Source organism: Acipenser ruthenus, chromosome 29 (assembly GCF_902713425.1).
Source record: "Acipenser ruthenus chromosome 29, fAciRut3.2 maternal haplotype, whole genome shotgun sequence".
Lineage (NCBI taxonomy): Eukaryota > Metazoa > Chordata > Actinopteri > Acipenseriformes > Acipenseridae > Acipenser > Acipenser ruthenus.
The window spans coordinates 16111529-16127768 of NC_081217.1; the positions used below are offsets into that span (position 1 = coordinate 16111529).

Below are 16240 nucleotides of genomic sequence, written 5' to 3' on the forward strand. Positions count from 1 at the left end.
AATTTTAACTCAACTCAAATACCAAACACTGACCACCTGGCATTTTTATGAAACCACATGACTTGAGCTCAGTATTTTTTTATCCCAAAGAACAATACTACTCAAACAAACAACAAACCTACAGGTATTGAACAAAAAAATGGAAACACCTGGGTAAATGAGGAACACCAAGTATATTGAAAGCAAGGGCTTCCACACAGGTGTGGCTCATGCGTTAATTAAACAAATAACATCCCAGCATGCTTAGGGTCATGTATAAAAATGCTGGACAGGCGTGGTTGCCTATAATTATGGCTAGCATGCCTGCAAGAGGAGACCTCAGTGACTTTGAAAGAGGGGTGATTGTTGGGGCGCATTTGGCAAGAGCTTCAGTGACCAAGACAGCTCAACTTGTTGATGTTTCACGAGCAATGGTGTCTAAGGTGATGTCAGCATGGAACTCTGTGGGAAAGACATCATCAGCAAAGGGCAACAGTGGGTGGAAGCACATACTCCAGGATTGTGACATCCGTGCATTAATTCGAAGTGCAAGGCAAAACAGGCGAGCAACTGCAGATCAATTGACTGCAAATTTCAACCTGGGGCGTGAGCAGCCAGTTTAATCAAAAACGGTCCGCCGAGAGCTCCACAGAGCGGGATACCATAGTGGCCCAACGCCCTATTAAGTGACTTTACATTGGTGTTTCCATTTTTTTGTTCACTACCTGTATCTGCTCACTATTTAAAATGTAAATAACATTATGCATGTGCCCAATGAGCTATTGATGTAAAACACAGACTGTTGCGTTTTCATTGTGCATCAGTATATAACACCCTGCAGTCTCTAAATATCAGCTGACAGCTGACAACAACAGGGTTCTGTCCCAACAGTCCTGTTCCACTCTCCCTGCCCTGCACACACTGACCCGGTCCTGGTTAGGAGTGTGAGTTCCTCTGGTACCTCACGCCGTTACTTGTCTCAGTATGCGATTGCTATCACCTGCAGTTCATACATCCCTAAATGGTTACAGCCCCCAAGTCAAAGTGCCTTCTCGGCCGGCTACTGCAACTTAACTTTCATGGCTTTTTAACCCAGTGTTGAGATGTATCTCTGCCGTTCCCGATCCTTCTGCAGGAGGACCTGCAACGAAGCACACACAGGGACCCGTGCAGCCCACAGTTTATCCAATTGTTTTTCTTCAGACCATGCTGCTGCCCTTTTCAGTCCAGTCCAGTCTAATCCAGTCTAGTCTAGTCTAATAGTCCAGTCCAGTCCAGCCCAATCTAGTCCAGTCCAGCCCAATCTAGTCGTCTAGTCTAGTCTAGTCAATCTGTCGCTCTCTCTCTGTGCTTGCTGGTACCACCGCCTATCTGCAATCTGAAATACCCTTTTTGCATGGTAATATACTATAGCTAACGTGTTTGTATACCTGTCCTTACATAAAGTTAACTGCTACATAACAGGCTGCTTACAAATTATAAAATAGGCGGGCGATAAAACACATGCGGATAGAGGCGGGCTAAAATCGCGAGGGCGTGGTTTGTTGTAAATTTTGTTTGTGGACGTTTGATTACGAGCGCATGCGCAGGCACCCAGCGCTGAGCAGCAGCCTGAAGATACCGGTTAAACATGGATAGAAAAGGTGAGCAGGCACATTGTGATAAATAATTGCATTTAAATTAAAGTAATTATAGCCATTTATACAAGCTTGGGGTGTGCATTTCGCATGTGATGACATCGCTGAATTTGTGCTTTAAAAATACATATGAATTATTAGCTTTTATTGTTATTATTCTTACTAATAAGCTGCATTTATATTACTCGATTTCAAGAAACTTGCTATTTTCAGATTTCCCCTGACTTATTATTACTAGTTAAAAGGCAAGAGTGTCTTCATGATCTCCTTGGCTGTAGACAAAAGCCGTTTATCCCTGTGTGCCGGTTTAATGAAGTTACCACGTCAAGTGTTTGTTATTATCATTGTTAGTACCGTAATACTAATGATAAGATTACTGTAACACTACAATGATACATATTGATAAGACACCCCCAAGTAAATACAAATAAAATAATAAAAACTAAAAGTAGCGCACATTTGTATATAAAACAAAGACGACACTCATATTAATTCTTCTCGGTTGGGACACAAAGCTTCTTTTGAGCACGAAAGCCACCAGAAGCAGAGGCACGACGTTGTTTTATAAATTCATATTTTCCGACTCTTTTTGTTTTTATTCGGATCCAGTTTTAGCACTGCAGGCCAGAAAGAAGCGGACCAAAAATAAAAAAGGCAATAAGAAGTAAGTGGATTTTTGTTCTTTCTTTCTTTCCACCGGGTTTAGTGCCGCCTTGTGTGTAATTGAGTCCGGGGATGAATGTGGTGGTGCTAGGCCGCTCCCACATGGAAACTGCCATTCTCAATTCGTATTTCTGAGCGATACAGCGGTGCCACAGCACACTACGAAAACGTGTCTATTTATAGAAATAACAGTTGTTTAGGCTTTTTTATTTATATATAATGTGTGTATTTTACCTGTTACGCAGCACCGTTGACAGTTTAGGAAGGCGCGTGTCGCACTACATAACGTTATTATTATTTAGAAGTACAATTGTACCGGTTTTATTTGTGAAAATAAATACTGTATTTCTGGATCGACCAGGGTACTGTAACTTAAGCACAGTAACGAGAGCTGTAGCCTGCTGGGAATGCATCACCTGTTGTATGGTTTGTACAGTACAGATGATACTCCTACTTCTCGTGTCATGAGTGCTATTGATTAAACACATCAGCTACTACAGACACCATCTAGATGTGTTGTGGTGAAAACATACATAACCCACAAAGACAGTTGATAAGTATTTTTTTTATTAAAGTTCTGATACAGACATTTATTTCGTCAAATTCCCTGGTATGCATAATTCACCTCCCCTCACAACAGGGTGAATCGATTGGGTTTCAGACTGAATAATAACAATGCTGAAAATAGATTCGTGGCAATCTGTTGTTTTGCACGTATTGACAATATTAGGGCATTACATTGTGAATGCTGTGTCTGCCCCCTGTGCATTACAGTTCAAGGGTATGGTGTGCAGTCAGTACATTCTACACAAGCTCCACTTTCCATAGAAGTCTACTGCATGCCTAGAAATGTGGCCTGGGTAAGGGTTATGTGAAGGATGTTTACCCCCCAACTAAAAATGAATTGAAGGTGCAATGTCCCACGAGCATGTTTACTTAGTCAAGTCTAATTCAAAGTTTTTGTGTGGTGTGGTTTTGATTAATCTTCTGCGACTGATGCTGTGCTGCTATGTTGCAATTCGTAAAGGTAGCTCCCTCTCATCTTGCAAGTTCAGATATGATCCCAAATAGATGCGTCTGATACTGCAGCAGCAGGTGGTTAAGAACTGAACCTTTGACCAGGAAGCAGAACAGAATTAAAGAGAGAAGCAAAGTCACCTGTTTGTGCTTTCGTGCCTTTCTTCTGATGAGAAAAAAAAAAAAAAAACCCTCTTTAGTGTGTTAGGTGAAATCATTTTTTTTCTTTCCCTAACCATTAAATTTTAATGATGCAGTCAGATGTCATTAAACACAGACGTGCATGCCTGACGTCAGACCTGTTTTGTATGCAGTTATAGCATTGTTTTTCGTAGTGCCCTTGACAGGAAATACTGTAGAATGAAGATAAGAAATCAATCAGAATTGTTCATTCTTTATTTACTGTGCTGCAGTTTGTTCCTAAAACAGCTAATCCAGCCTCTGTCACTTTTCCCCCATAAACTAAAATTAGGCAAACCTGCCACAAGCTGCAGTCTCAGACAAACAGACTACCTATATTTAGCTATGTTCTTATCGTGTAAAGACGCAGCTTTTTACCTCCGGAGTGGGAAAGAAATTCAAACCAAACAAAAGCATGCATTCTTTCTAGCTGTGTTTCCACCAAGTAAAGCAAAAGTCATTTTACTGTAATTCTTTACTTTTGCTGCTTTGCTCTCCTTCCATCTTTGCATTAATCCTGGTCTACTTTAAGATCTACTCTTGGGAATCCAGGTCTCAGAATTAATTGAAACTTTTTAAATGTTTATGCCCTGGTGATTTTTTAAAATTTCTTTTAAAAGCCCATAATTCATTTTACTGTGTGGCTTGATAAGGCTGTTCCAGTTTGTATGCCATCTTTCTGTGGTCTCAGAACTTGTGATTAACGGCAGTGAGGCAGTTAACAAGAAAGAGAAAAAACACAAGTGATTTCTATGCTTTGAAATTTGTTCTATTGAAAGATATAAATTAGAGATTCATCTTTATAATACAAAACAAATTATTACATAACATGCATAAAATGAAAAATAACATGCAAAAACTACCGTATTCCTTTGAATTTGAGACGCACTTTTTGAACCATTTTTTGCTTCCAAAAATATCCTGCGTCTTTAATTAGAGTACAGTATAGTGATGCGTGTATTAAAATCACCAACAAAAGACGTGACTGCACAAGTGCACAAACAGTAACGTGACTACTGTTGAGAAAAGACGAACCAAGCTTCCTCAGGAATTCCAAGAGAAGTGTTTACAATTTCAGTATTTCTAACAAACAGTACCAGCTTAGACAGATCGGAAATGCTGATCAGACCCCCGTATTTTTTGACATGCCAAGCAATACCACAGTTCACAAATTGGGAGAAAAACAGGTGTGAGTAATCTCCATATGTGTATGTTATGTTGGTATTGTGCATACCATTCTGACTGTTGTGTTTGTAATGTGCTCAGTGCTGTTGTGGTTGCTGGGTTACATGTTGCCTGATGCCGTGGAGTGTTGTGTCGTGCTTGCTGTTGCAGGATGTGTGATGCTGTAAGTGAGTGGTGGTGTGTGCACGACAGAGACTTCATCTTAAGTATTATACAGTACGCAGCACAATAAACAAGCTCTGTGGTTAATCTACAACAACACTGTTTCTTGTCAGTTTTGTGCGATACAACAGTCTAATTGAGGTTGTATCTTTGTAAATGCATATTTATTTGATATTTTACTTTTTCCTCAAATTGAGGGTGGTAAATTTGGGCTGCGTCTGAAATTCAAGGTCGTCTTAAATTCGAAAGAATGCAGTTCATACTTTGACAAGTTTTTGGGCACCCTTGCATTATTATTTTGTGTGCCCACCCTTTGCTTTCTTTTACAGCTTGCAGTCTTTTTGTATTTTGAAACCAGTTCCTGCAATTGACTTTGGCTTCCTTTTTGCAACAGCAGCCTTCAAGTCAATCCACAACATCTCAATGGGTTTCAAGTCTGGGGACTGAGATGGCCAATCCATAACTGTAATCTTCCTTTTTTTCAGAAATTCCTTTTTGTAGACTTTGCAAAATGCTTAGGGTAATTATTCTGCTGAATACAAACTTCCATCCAATAAGCCTTCTTGCACTGGGTAACAAGTGCAAGTGCAAAAGTTCTTGATATTTTGCAGCATTCATTGATCCTTCTACAATACAAAGGTCGCCAATGCCTGAGGAAGAAAAACAAGCCCATTCCATCACATCTCCACCATGTTTAACACTGGGCATAAACTTTTCTTTAAATTCTCTCTCTTCCTCCAAACATGGTGTTGCTTTTTTGGTGAAAAAAAGTCATATTTTGGGTTCGTCTGACCAAGAAGTATTCAATGGAAAACTCCAATCGCTTTCTTTTGTGTATTGTTTTTAACAAAGGTTTGCATCTTGGTTTTCACCCATCTTGTTAAGGTATCTTTGAATTGTTCGCTCGTGAATTTCTTTACCATCTTGTGTCAAATCTTTTGCAGAATCCAAGGCTGCTTGAACGATTCTTCCAGATTTTGCAGAAATCTTTCTTGGTCTTCCACACCTGGAGCTAGTTGCAGTAGTTCCTGTTCTCCTGTGTTTGTCAATAATAGCCCACACAGTGCTTTTCAGTGATCCGAGTCTTTCAGCTATTCTGGTAGTTTGTCCTTTTTCGTTTAGTTGTATCACTGCCATTTTGAGACCGTTGCTGTACTCTTTAGTTTTAACCATTTCTGTTGCTTTTTTGAATCGCAAATTTCCAATTTATTTTTCAGCACTTGACATTATGTATGTATTTATTTATTCTATTAATTATCAAGTGTTTTCAATCATGATAATTGTCAATAATTAGCAATGAATGGGTTTCATACTAAATATGTTGATTGTCCAAATACTTTTGTCAAAGTATGAAATTAGTTTTTGCATGTTTTTCATTTTATGCGTTATGTAATTTTGATCTATTTTAATTTTATATATTTCAATAGAACAATTAGAAATCATTTTCTTTGGTGGTTCTTTTTTTTTTTTAACTGCCCAAATATTTGTCTGCATCTGTACTTACTCTGCCCCTGGCATTCCGGGGCTCCTCCTAGCGCTTTTTTTTTTTATTCTGTTTAATTGAAAGTACAAGTTTAATTGAAAGTACATTCCAATCTCCAATGAGTTTTTTTAAACTCCTCTCATAGTGGTAAAAGTAAATGCACACAGGCATGCACACATTGTAGAAGTGAGTACACGCAGCACTCCAGATAAGGTTTTGAGTCTGGGAGTAACTTTAAAACAGTATAAAATGTATTTTCAGGGGGTAAAATGCAACACTACCTTAGTCATGAGTATAAATACTGTACAGTCTTTAATGGTAATGGGGTAGGTATTAAAAAAGAGCCTTCCATTTTAACTGCAGTGTTACTTTGAACTAGTGTACAACCGCACGTGTGTTATACAAAGTTATTGGCTCAGCAATTTTTTTCGAGGTATCGCACTGACTCAGCAAATTAATTACGTCACTTATGTTTTAACATTAAATTCTTAATATCTGTGAACATGTTAAAACTTAAATATGAAGCCATACAGACAAATAATGCACTAATGAGTTATAAAACAGTTTGTTTAATATTGGTATTATAGGCACCTTTTTTTAGCGGTTGCCTCTGACGATGGTTCCAGTTGGATCTGAAGCTGGACTGGGGTATTTATGCTTCAACTTGTGTAGCTTTGGATTTTTTTACTGTGATTGGCTGCAAGACAACAGGGCTAGCCAGAGATTGGACAATGTTTGTTGGGTTGGTTTTTCTTGTGTACGGTTTCCTAGTAACTGAAGACATTGTATTCTGGGAGATGTAGTTGTTTGAGGGGAGGCAGGCAAGCTGTGCAGAAAAATTGCTATGCGTGTTTAAAATGAGTGCGTATTTCAGATTTAATGCATGAAAACGGCAGATGCGCAGCTTATCTGGACCGCTGAGTACCCGAGCCACAGTATTTAGATTAAATACTGTCTTCTGAATGTGCGTGCCACAGATAGCTCTGTAAGTGGGTTCAGTATTAGCTGCTCTATTGATATACACTGTAGCATTTTGCAGTTACAAATCTTACTGATTTTTGATGTGTGAGTTGGAAGAATGAATTGCGCGCTCAGGGTTAAACCTGCATTAGAGTGGTCTGTGCTGCGGAGCTCGGTGTCATCCTGGCTCTGAGCTGATCGGGTTAGACAGCACGGACGGACGTGGGAGTATTTTAAATAAGCGCGCGTGTCCTTGATTATTGACACATGCCATTTATAATAACTTGGAGACAAGCAATTTATTTCCAAGATACTGCTCAGAATGTCCGTTCTATAAGCCAATCATCTTCTCATGGTCTTATTAATAACCTGTATTGAGTTGCTACTTAATACAGTTGGTTCAATTGATCTTTCAAGCCTTCAAGTTTTATCTTTACTGTGACCTGCTCAAATGAAGGAGGGGTATAGTAAATGTATATATATGGCGACTGTTTATTGAAAAACATATGTCCATGAAGTTACTTTTTTTGCTCAGGAGATTAGAAGCAAAGACATTCTGTGAAGTCAGGACCAAGCTTGCTTACGGTAGCTGCATTGTGAGCAGGTTTTCTTTTTTTAAGGAAATTGAAACTACTACAGCATGAGCAACCCTTAACTAGATCTGCTGCATTGCTGCAAGTAAGCATGTCTAATAGCCTGAATTTACTTTGCTCTGCAAGTCTGTCTTATCTGATCTCAGTTTTCAGGGGGGGCAGTGTGGTTGAAGAAAGGGTTACAGATCTCTACTGGGCTTGCAAGAGGCGACAGTGAGTTTCGAATACTCTGAGCCAAACCAACACTATTCCTACTGAAATTTCTGTTTCTATCGCTCATGATTTTCATCTGCTTGGCTGAGTGCTGCTCCTGTGGGACTGTTTATATAAGCCTGCCATCGCAGAGGAAACAAAACGGAAGATGGCATGCTTTGCTTGGAGTCCCAGTGGTCAGAACCGGAGAACATCTGACTGAACGGAAAACGACAAGCTAGTGACAATCTAAAGCTTTTCCGCCTTAGGCGGCATGCAGGGCTCTGGCAAGCGCGCGCGCACACACACACACACACACACACACACACACACAGATGTGGACTATAACCAAACCAATGATTCCAACATAATTTTTTGCTGCCAAGTGCATGTTGAGCTGCAGACCTGTAGTTCTGCACCTGTGTGTGTGTGTTTTTGACAGTAGTGGAAGAATTCTGTTTTGTTTTTGTTTGTCCAGTATGTTATTTATTTATTTGTAAGTCCTCTGCCAGTCTGATGCTGTGCAGATTGTCAGCATGTGGCTCTTTGATTGGATGGTGTCCTTAAACTCAGCGGTGGTTAATCTTGCCAGTGGCTTAAGGTACAAGTAAGTATAAATGAGATGTTTTAATCAATTTTTCTTAAGGGTGAGAGAGCTGTATTTTGACTTGCATCAGTGTATTAACCAGTGCTGCATGCAGCCCTGTGCCTGTTGTCATTCTCCAATGTATTTTCATTTTAATTTATTAGCATCTTCCTTTTCCTTGCACTTTAAAAGACATTGTTTTGCTTGCTTATTTTTAGGTTTACATTAAAGTGCGGTATTGTTTTCCCTGAATCATGTTTTCTGTAATTCTCAAGTGCTGTTATTTGATGAGCTTTGTGTACATTTCAGCCTGTAATGGCCACAAGGCTGCATATTTCTGTTTTTTGCTTTTACCGAATGAATCTTCATGGCAAATGCTTATGAAGACTAAGAGTGTAACCACGTGGGGTTAGTTTACTAAAACTACAAATCTGACTAAATTTAAGAGCATGCTCTGTAGCTGCCACAGTGGTGGATTGATTGATTCAGGGTTTAAGAACATTTGCTGATATGTGGGTATTTCTGATTGCACAGTAGTTGCAGGTAGAGAACTAATTCATAAGATGATGTTGCCAGTGTCCCAACCCTAGATTGCATCACATTGTGGGTCAATGGTATCTTTTCCAGCTAACCACAGCTCAGCTGTGAACTTCATAATGTTTAAGTTCTCTGTACATTGCCGTGTCCTGTGGAGCCAGGTGTCCAGATCTAGTTCACAGCAAACGCCTATTCTGTGTTCTGAAAAAGTTTCTACTGATCTTTCTGCTGACTAATACTCAGGAGATCCTGGTTTTAGATTTGCTATATAGGACCTTCTCTCATGCTCAGGCATACACCCCTCCCCCTCCCCTCATGTCCATGTTTCCCAGTGTGGATTCTTGTGGGTTGGTTGGTCCCGACCCTGGTGCCTCCCCTTGGGGACCTAGGGGACGTGGATGGGGTGGGGCATTGGGAGCGCAAGTTGGCAACCGGGCAGGTGAAGCAGCCGGCAGAGGTGAGAGCCTTGGTGACCATAAAGCAATGTCTGGGCCATCAGGGGAAGCAAAGCAGACCAGGCAACCAACTCTGCCTGATGAGACAGCGACCCGGGAGCTAGGCCCAGCGACCAAAGGTCCGGACACAAATGTTGGGTGTCTGGGAGCCCTGATCGAGGGTTCTGACCCCATCAGCACCGGGTCGGGACATGGTGGTGGTTCCCTTGTTTCCTCCTTTGGCAGTGGCACTGCTGGCAGCGGCCAGGAGCCCTCCAGCAGTGGCAATGCTGGCAGCGGCCCTGGGGCACTCCGGCTGCGGCGATGCTGGAAGCAATGCTGGCCCCTCCGGACATGCAGCTGGAGACAGCCCCCCTTTCTTGCGCACTGGAGACGGCTTCCCTGCTCGCTTTCGGGAACAGCTACCCCTCCCTTTCTTCGGCATCCAAGCCAGCAGCTGTTCCTCCTCGAAGTGACCCACCCCCTGCAGGCGAGGCACCAACCTGAGGCCTCGAGAGCGATGAGGTAAGTGTTGAAGTTGCCATCCCACAGCACTGGAAAGGAGGGGGGATTTGCTTTTTCGGCGTTTGGAGAGCCTTCAGGCAGAGCCATTCCTCACATGACTCCACCTCATGGCGAGAGTAGGCCTCCTTGTAGACGTGCCCAAAGTCCCCACATTCCTCACACACATAGGAGCCCCTTCTGCCCCAACTGGCGCCGCTGCTTGTCTGCGTTTTCCTTGCTGTAGTCAATTTTTCCTTTTTCACTAATCCTTTTTTAATAAACCTGCAGTTCTGCCTCTGTCTCCAGGGGCGCTATCCCACGCTGACACCATGTGTGACAGGGTAGCGTCGCTGGAAAGGCTGTTTCCGTCAGGGAGAGGCACAAGCTGCAGGGTTAAGTACCGTTACGCACGTTTAATTACAAAAACACTAACAAACAAAACAAACAGGCGCAGTGGACAAAATAAATTGTTTAAACAAACCAACATGAAAAACTGCTGTACCTTCTCCTTCAATTATACACAGCATAGCACATCACAAACATCAGCACTAACCCTATCGCCGACATTAATTCACTCCACACACGTTACACAATCGCCCTGAGATTTAGGATTACTGTAAAATTCCAGGTTTCCACTTCCGCCTTGGCTTTTGTTTTGTTTTATGTTGTGTATCACAAGTGTTAATTGTTAAATAGACCAAGTGTATGGACTAGATTGTTAGCGGAGAATGAATGGTGGTGTTGTGAAGGTTACAGTTAAACTGAGTCCCTTTGTTTAAAAATAAATAAATAAATAAATAAATCTCCCCAGAGATTGGCATAACCCTGTATTGGTGAGCACTGAATCAAATTACTTGTGTAAGCACTGTAGCATATTTGCTTTGATGTATTTCTGTATAATGTACGTCACTGGAGAAGAGACCTCCGAAACAAAGATTCAGCAGCTGACATGTTTCCTAGGATACGCTTCAGCAAGGCAAAGGACCAGCTTCATTTAATTTATTCATTAATTTGCCATTAATGTGTCAATTTAAAGAGGCTGAGATGTAGCTAAGATTTCGTTTCATGTAGCAAGGGAAATTGCAACAATAGCAGGGGTTCTCGGGAATAAAAAACAGCAAGTTTGCATTTTAAGTAACTTGGGGAATTTTCTAAAAATAGCTGAGCAGTTTTCCTGCTGTAGGCTGTTCTCTGCATCCCTGAGATCTATTTTTAGGTGGGTACAGGTGTGATAATGGGAGCACCAGTACAAGACGTTGTTTCTTTGGATATGGCATACAGAACTACTGCTGTGTTACTGATACATTATATGCTGTTTTTATTGTAGTACTTCACTCGCATTCCAGGAAATTGGAACAATTCAAATCTGTTCACACAACCAGTGATGTTAAAGAAGAAAAACATTACAACACAGTGTTTTCTTTGAAATTAACTGCCTGGATTAAATAAGAAAATGATGCCGGTGCCACAGCTGTTATATGTGTAGCATTGAGGGCGCCATGAACTGTGATTGAATTAAGGCACCAGGGTAATTTTAATGTTTTCTAACTAACCTCATATGGTATATTAATGCAAAAAAGCTAAGCCTCACCATTCTCATTTTAACTGTTTTAGGGGACATAGTCTTGGAGCATCTTTTAAGGTAATGTATCAGTTTGTCTGAAGAAGGGCACAGTCTGTGACCTGGCAAGTTGCATGGTTGTTAAGTGGCAGGTTTTATTCTTATTGAATTTGAAACATCAAAAAGATTGTGTGTCCCTTTTCATATGGGACTGTGATTCCTGCTTGTGAGTACTGCAGCTTTAACTGGAATTCTGGTTTATTACAGTACTCTATAAATATGGTACATGGTTAAAACACAACAGTAAAAGGACCCTGTGAGTAGCAACCTGTTGCAGTGGATTGAACTCTAGTAGTGTGAATAGCTGTGAAACTGAATTCCCTTGCATCACCTGCATTGCAGTGCAGTGCTGTGCTGTGCTGAGCTGAGCTTCTGCAGCCAGTACTCCAGTAGGTGGGAAGCTCTTCTGTTGACGACACTGCTGTCGGTTGGGAAGCTGAACACTCTGCTTCCTGCAGAGCGCTCTGGGGCTTGGCATCCCAAACACATTGAGATGGCTTTGTCCAAAACCTGCGGACTGTCTTCAGGGCTACCATTTCAAATGGGGATCCGCGCTTCAAGCAGGTAATATAAAGAACAGCTGTGCTTTCATTAACGTGGTGCTTGTTCAGTTATTGCTGCTGCTGCGATTCAGTCCTAGCTGGCTTTGGATTTTAAACATTAAGTGGCATCAGAAAAGGCCATCAACATTGAAATATAATCAATAGGAGAGTCTGTTTTTAAAGGAGATTTTTTTTTTTTGATGGTAAAAAATAATTGCCTGTTTTTTTGTGATGGTCTTGCAATTAAAGCAAATGCAAGACGAGTACAGATTATGTTGATTGCTTGTTATCTAATATTGGAAGCTTCAATGAGAACAGTCACAATAATTAGGGCAATGTAAATGCAGTTTGCTGAATGGTAGCATGTTTGCTTGGGGGAAGAGAATCAACGGCTTGATTTTGTTATTTAAATTCAAAGCAACATGTTAAAAGCATCTGTGATTTTTAAAAAGACAAGGATCTGGCTGCAGTGAGACAGAATGAATTCAGATGGCTTCATGTGTACTTTGCTGATCTATGGGTGTGTTGTAATTGCTATCTCTGTTGCTAAATCCTGTTTTGCTGTCCATCTTTCTGTTCCTTTATGTTTTCATGTACATGTTCCTGTGGTTCCCCTGCTGTGTTTCAGACTTGGAGACAGAGGGGCTGCAGATTTCATAGATGTATTTATTTTTTTTATTCCAGTCAGGTATGCTTTGGGGCCGAGTGGATGCTTTGATGAGCCTTCTTGTCTGACATGGGCAGGGTCTGAAAGCATGTCGGAAGTGTAGCTGCATGTAATTGTATGAGGAACACTACTCTCATCATTTGAATTACTCATTCTGGAAAGGTTCGCAGCAAGTTAAGATAGAATAGCTGTGGTGCTGACCTGCTCTTACATGTCTCTTAAAGATAAATGACTCCAGTGTTTTTATTCTTTTGCTGTGTATAGTTTGAGGAGAGTTCTAGAAATTGCATGTCTGTATCCAAGGGGTTTAAACCAATTCTGTCTGCATACATTTTAATATACACGTTCAATACATTTAAATAATTTACTATCATATGTAACAAAAATAATCTTGTATAACAATTACATTTTCCACTTTTGTGTTTATCATTTTATGAGACTGCTATTGTCTGTTTTTTTATTAATGTGATTATCAGGAGAACAGGTCCAGGTGGGTCTACCTATTAGGTTCTGTATTGCGTTCATCCGAGTGCTTTACACCTGTTGTGTCACAAAGTCCAGCACAAGACAGGTGGCTTCAGTTCAGTGGTGCGGTGTGTCAGTTTGCAGTATTCAACAAGGCTGTGCACACCAAGTGAAGGAACGTTTTCAGCGTTGCACTGTTCACTTAGTCACGGTAATCCTTCTGAAACCTCGGCTTACTGCTTCGTTTATTTGTAAAAATGTTACTTGCTCGCCTCTCAAAATGGCCACTGGACTGTAATGTAATCCTCAACTGTGGTGCTGATGTAGTGTGCTTCTTGTGCTGTGTGTAGAGCTGTGAATGGTCTTCAGTAAGATGCACTGGCCTCTTGTTTTAAAGGATGTCCTTCCAAGTCCCCAGTTTTCAGGGGATGGGACCTGAAGAATTGAATTCAATCAGAACAGGTGCCACTGTGCCAGCACATAATCTTTTGATGCGTGTTAGTCAGCCGGAAACTGAGGTAACCCCCCCCCCCCCCCCCCCCCCAAACCTCTCTTATGTAAAACAGTCCCTGAGGAGTGCCTGCTTAACGAGCCGTTTTGAAGGATGGTGACTCCATCAGCACAGCTAACAACAGCTTGCCAAGGAGCTGGCTGGTTTTAAGAAGATTGCATCGCCTAGCACCAGCACCACTGATATTTTCTTAGAGGTCCCAGTACTGACCAGGTCTAACAGCTGGTTTCTGATATCGGGGTGTCAACTTTTCTGTTGGTTACATTCTGCAGGAATGGATTTATCCTCCGATTGTATTGCTTGAGTGGCTATATGGTTCACTATACCATACATGGAAGCACTAGGAAAGTAAGAAGTAGCAGTGCAGTCTTCCAAATGTCACCTGTTTACAGAAATTTAGTGCTAGTTAATGCTAAATGCAAAGCAAACAACTTGCTGTACTCTTCATTTTTATAAATCAATACTATTCTGAAGCAAATATAGTGTAATTGGATAGTTTTTGTTAGCTATTCTCATGTTAAATAGAAGCATTATTTTAAATGTTTCTTTTTTTTTGGTATGTTTTATTTTATAGTGGAATTTATACACCTCTCAAATGATGACTTGTTTTTCCAACTTCCTCAGTACTACTGCAGTGAGTAGTCAGGTCTCAAGTCATGAGTCACTCTCAGCATTTTCTTTGAAGAACTGATTTGAAAAAAAAAAAAAAGATATTGGTCTGCTGTTCAGTGCATTCCACCCTCGGAACTGTATTAAAGGCTCCTCTTCCAAATTGTTAGAAAGGCAAGCAATAATGACGTTCATGTCCGTACCGCACTGCACCACGATCGTGGAGTGGGGTAGGGGAATAGCAAAGTGACAGTCGACCACGTAAACGGGTAGAATTGCGTGACTGTATCTAATGTTGCCACCACTGCTAGTCACTAGGTACAATTAGCGTCTCCAGGGGCAAGTGTCTGTCGCCACAATACTTTATGGTCTGATAATATTTGTGCTGACTGACCCTAAGATCAATATCATTAAAAGTGTATATTTTAATTACAAAGCTTGGAGTGTCACACATACTAGAGAGAAAAAAAGCTTTTGGCAAGTTGATAATATTGGGTAAGATCAGGACACCACAGCCTGCTTCTACTTTTTGCTAAGATTTCTTTTCGCATGCAAAGTGGAGTAAGTGGCCCTGTTTTTTCTGTGCCCTATATAAAGGCAGTTATTTTTAACACACGACGGCAACACTTCAAAGAGGGATTTATATGTATGATTCATCCAAGTAGCCTCTCTGGGTATTCCTTATAACTTCTTCTCTGAACTGTTAACACACTTTTTTGCTTGTCCTATTTTAGACTGATCCCTGGATGTTTCAAAGACATACAGTAATAACTTCCAGATGCATACCAATATTAAGTATTTAAATGTGGCCTTTTGTGGTTCAGTTCTACCTAGTGATGGGGCGAACACGTGATTTTCATGATTTAAATATTATTTTGGATATTTTTCAGAAAGTAATAAAAGCCATTATATTGCTCTGATCACAGGCAGAGACAGCATAGCATCAGGGTGGTGTGGCCTTGGTACCTGTGTGTGTGTGTGTGCGCCTTTTATATACAGCAAGACCTTACAATATGTAACATGTTAAAATAGAAAAATATCCCATGAGTAAAGAATAAGTTGTGAAGGACTTACTTTTCCACAGTGAATTAAGTACAAAACAAAGGATGCCAGATAGCAGTTCAAGTTAAACGTTGACAATGCATTTTGTTTATTTTAATTCCTTGCTATTGCCATTTCTTCACAGTAAACAGTGATCATAGACACGTTTTTATAAAGTAATAACATGAGGTTTAATTGTGCCTTTTTGTAGCTGAACAAGCAAACTAAAACTGAAATTTAACTTTAAACACTTCAAATAAAACAGACGTGGAAATGGCAAAGTGAAGGGGAAAAAAATTCACTCCACAACATTTTTCAGGAAGTTGGGTACTGTTTAAGCGAGGCAATTCAGAATGACGTGCTTGCCTTTTTTCTGTCTCGTGAGATTCTGACTTTTAATTAGAGGCTCAAGAGCTGCTGTGTTGATCCTGTGTTCTTTATATTCATATATATATATATATATATATATATATATATATATATATATATATATATATATATATATATATATATATAATATACAAATTGTGATTTAATCTCATGATTTAAAAAAAAAAAGTGTCTTAGTTTTTAATCTAGGTTTTAATCACATATTTAATTCATACAATTACTGCATCCATCTCATAGTTTGTTTTATTTACTGGTGCTATTATGATGATTTTTATTGTTTGA

The 16240-nt window shown here is 40.3% G+C and overlaps 1 protein-coding gene across 3 annotated transcripts in view; it reads left to right on the forward strand.

The window, feature by feature from the left end:
- The first annotated feature begins 1509 nt into the window (after positions 1 to 1509).
- Positions 1510 to 16240, forward strand: part of LOC117397269 (SRSF protein kinase 1-like) — a 40419-nt gene continuing 25688 nt past the window's right edge. The window contains exons 1-2 of one of the 3 annotated variants that reach the window (XM_059003409.1): positions 1510 to 1622; positions 2226 to 2280. In XM_059003409.1, coding sequence (XP_058859392.1) covers positions 1610 to 1622; positions 2226 to 2280 — 68 coding nt within the window. In that variant the 5' untranslated portion in view covers positions 1510 to 1609. Of the gene's footprint in view, positions 1623 to 2225; positions 2281 to 12148; positions 12298 to 16240 lie in introns of those variants that run through there. The other 2 variants (XM_059003410.1, XM_059003408.1) reach the window with 2 other exon arrangements.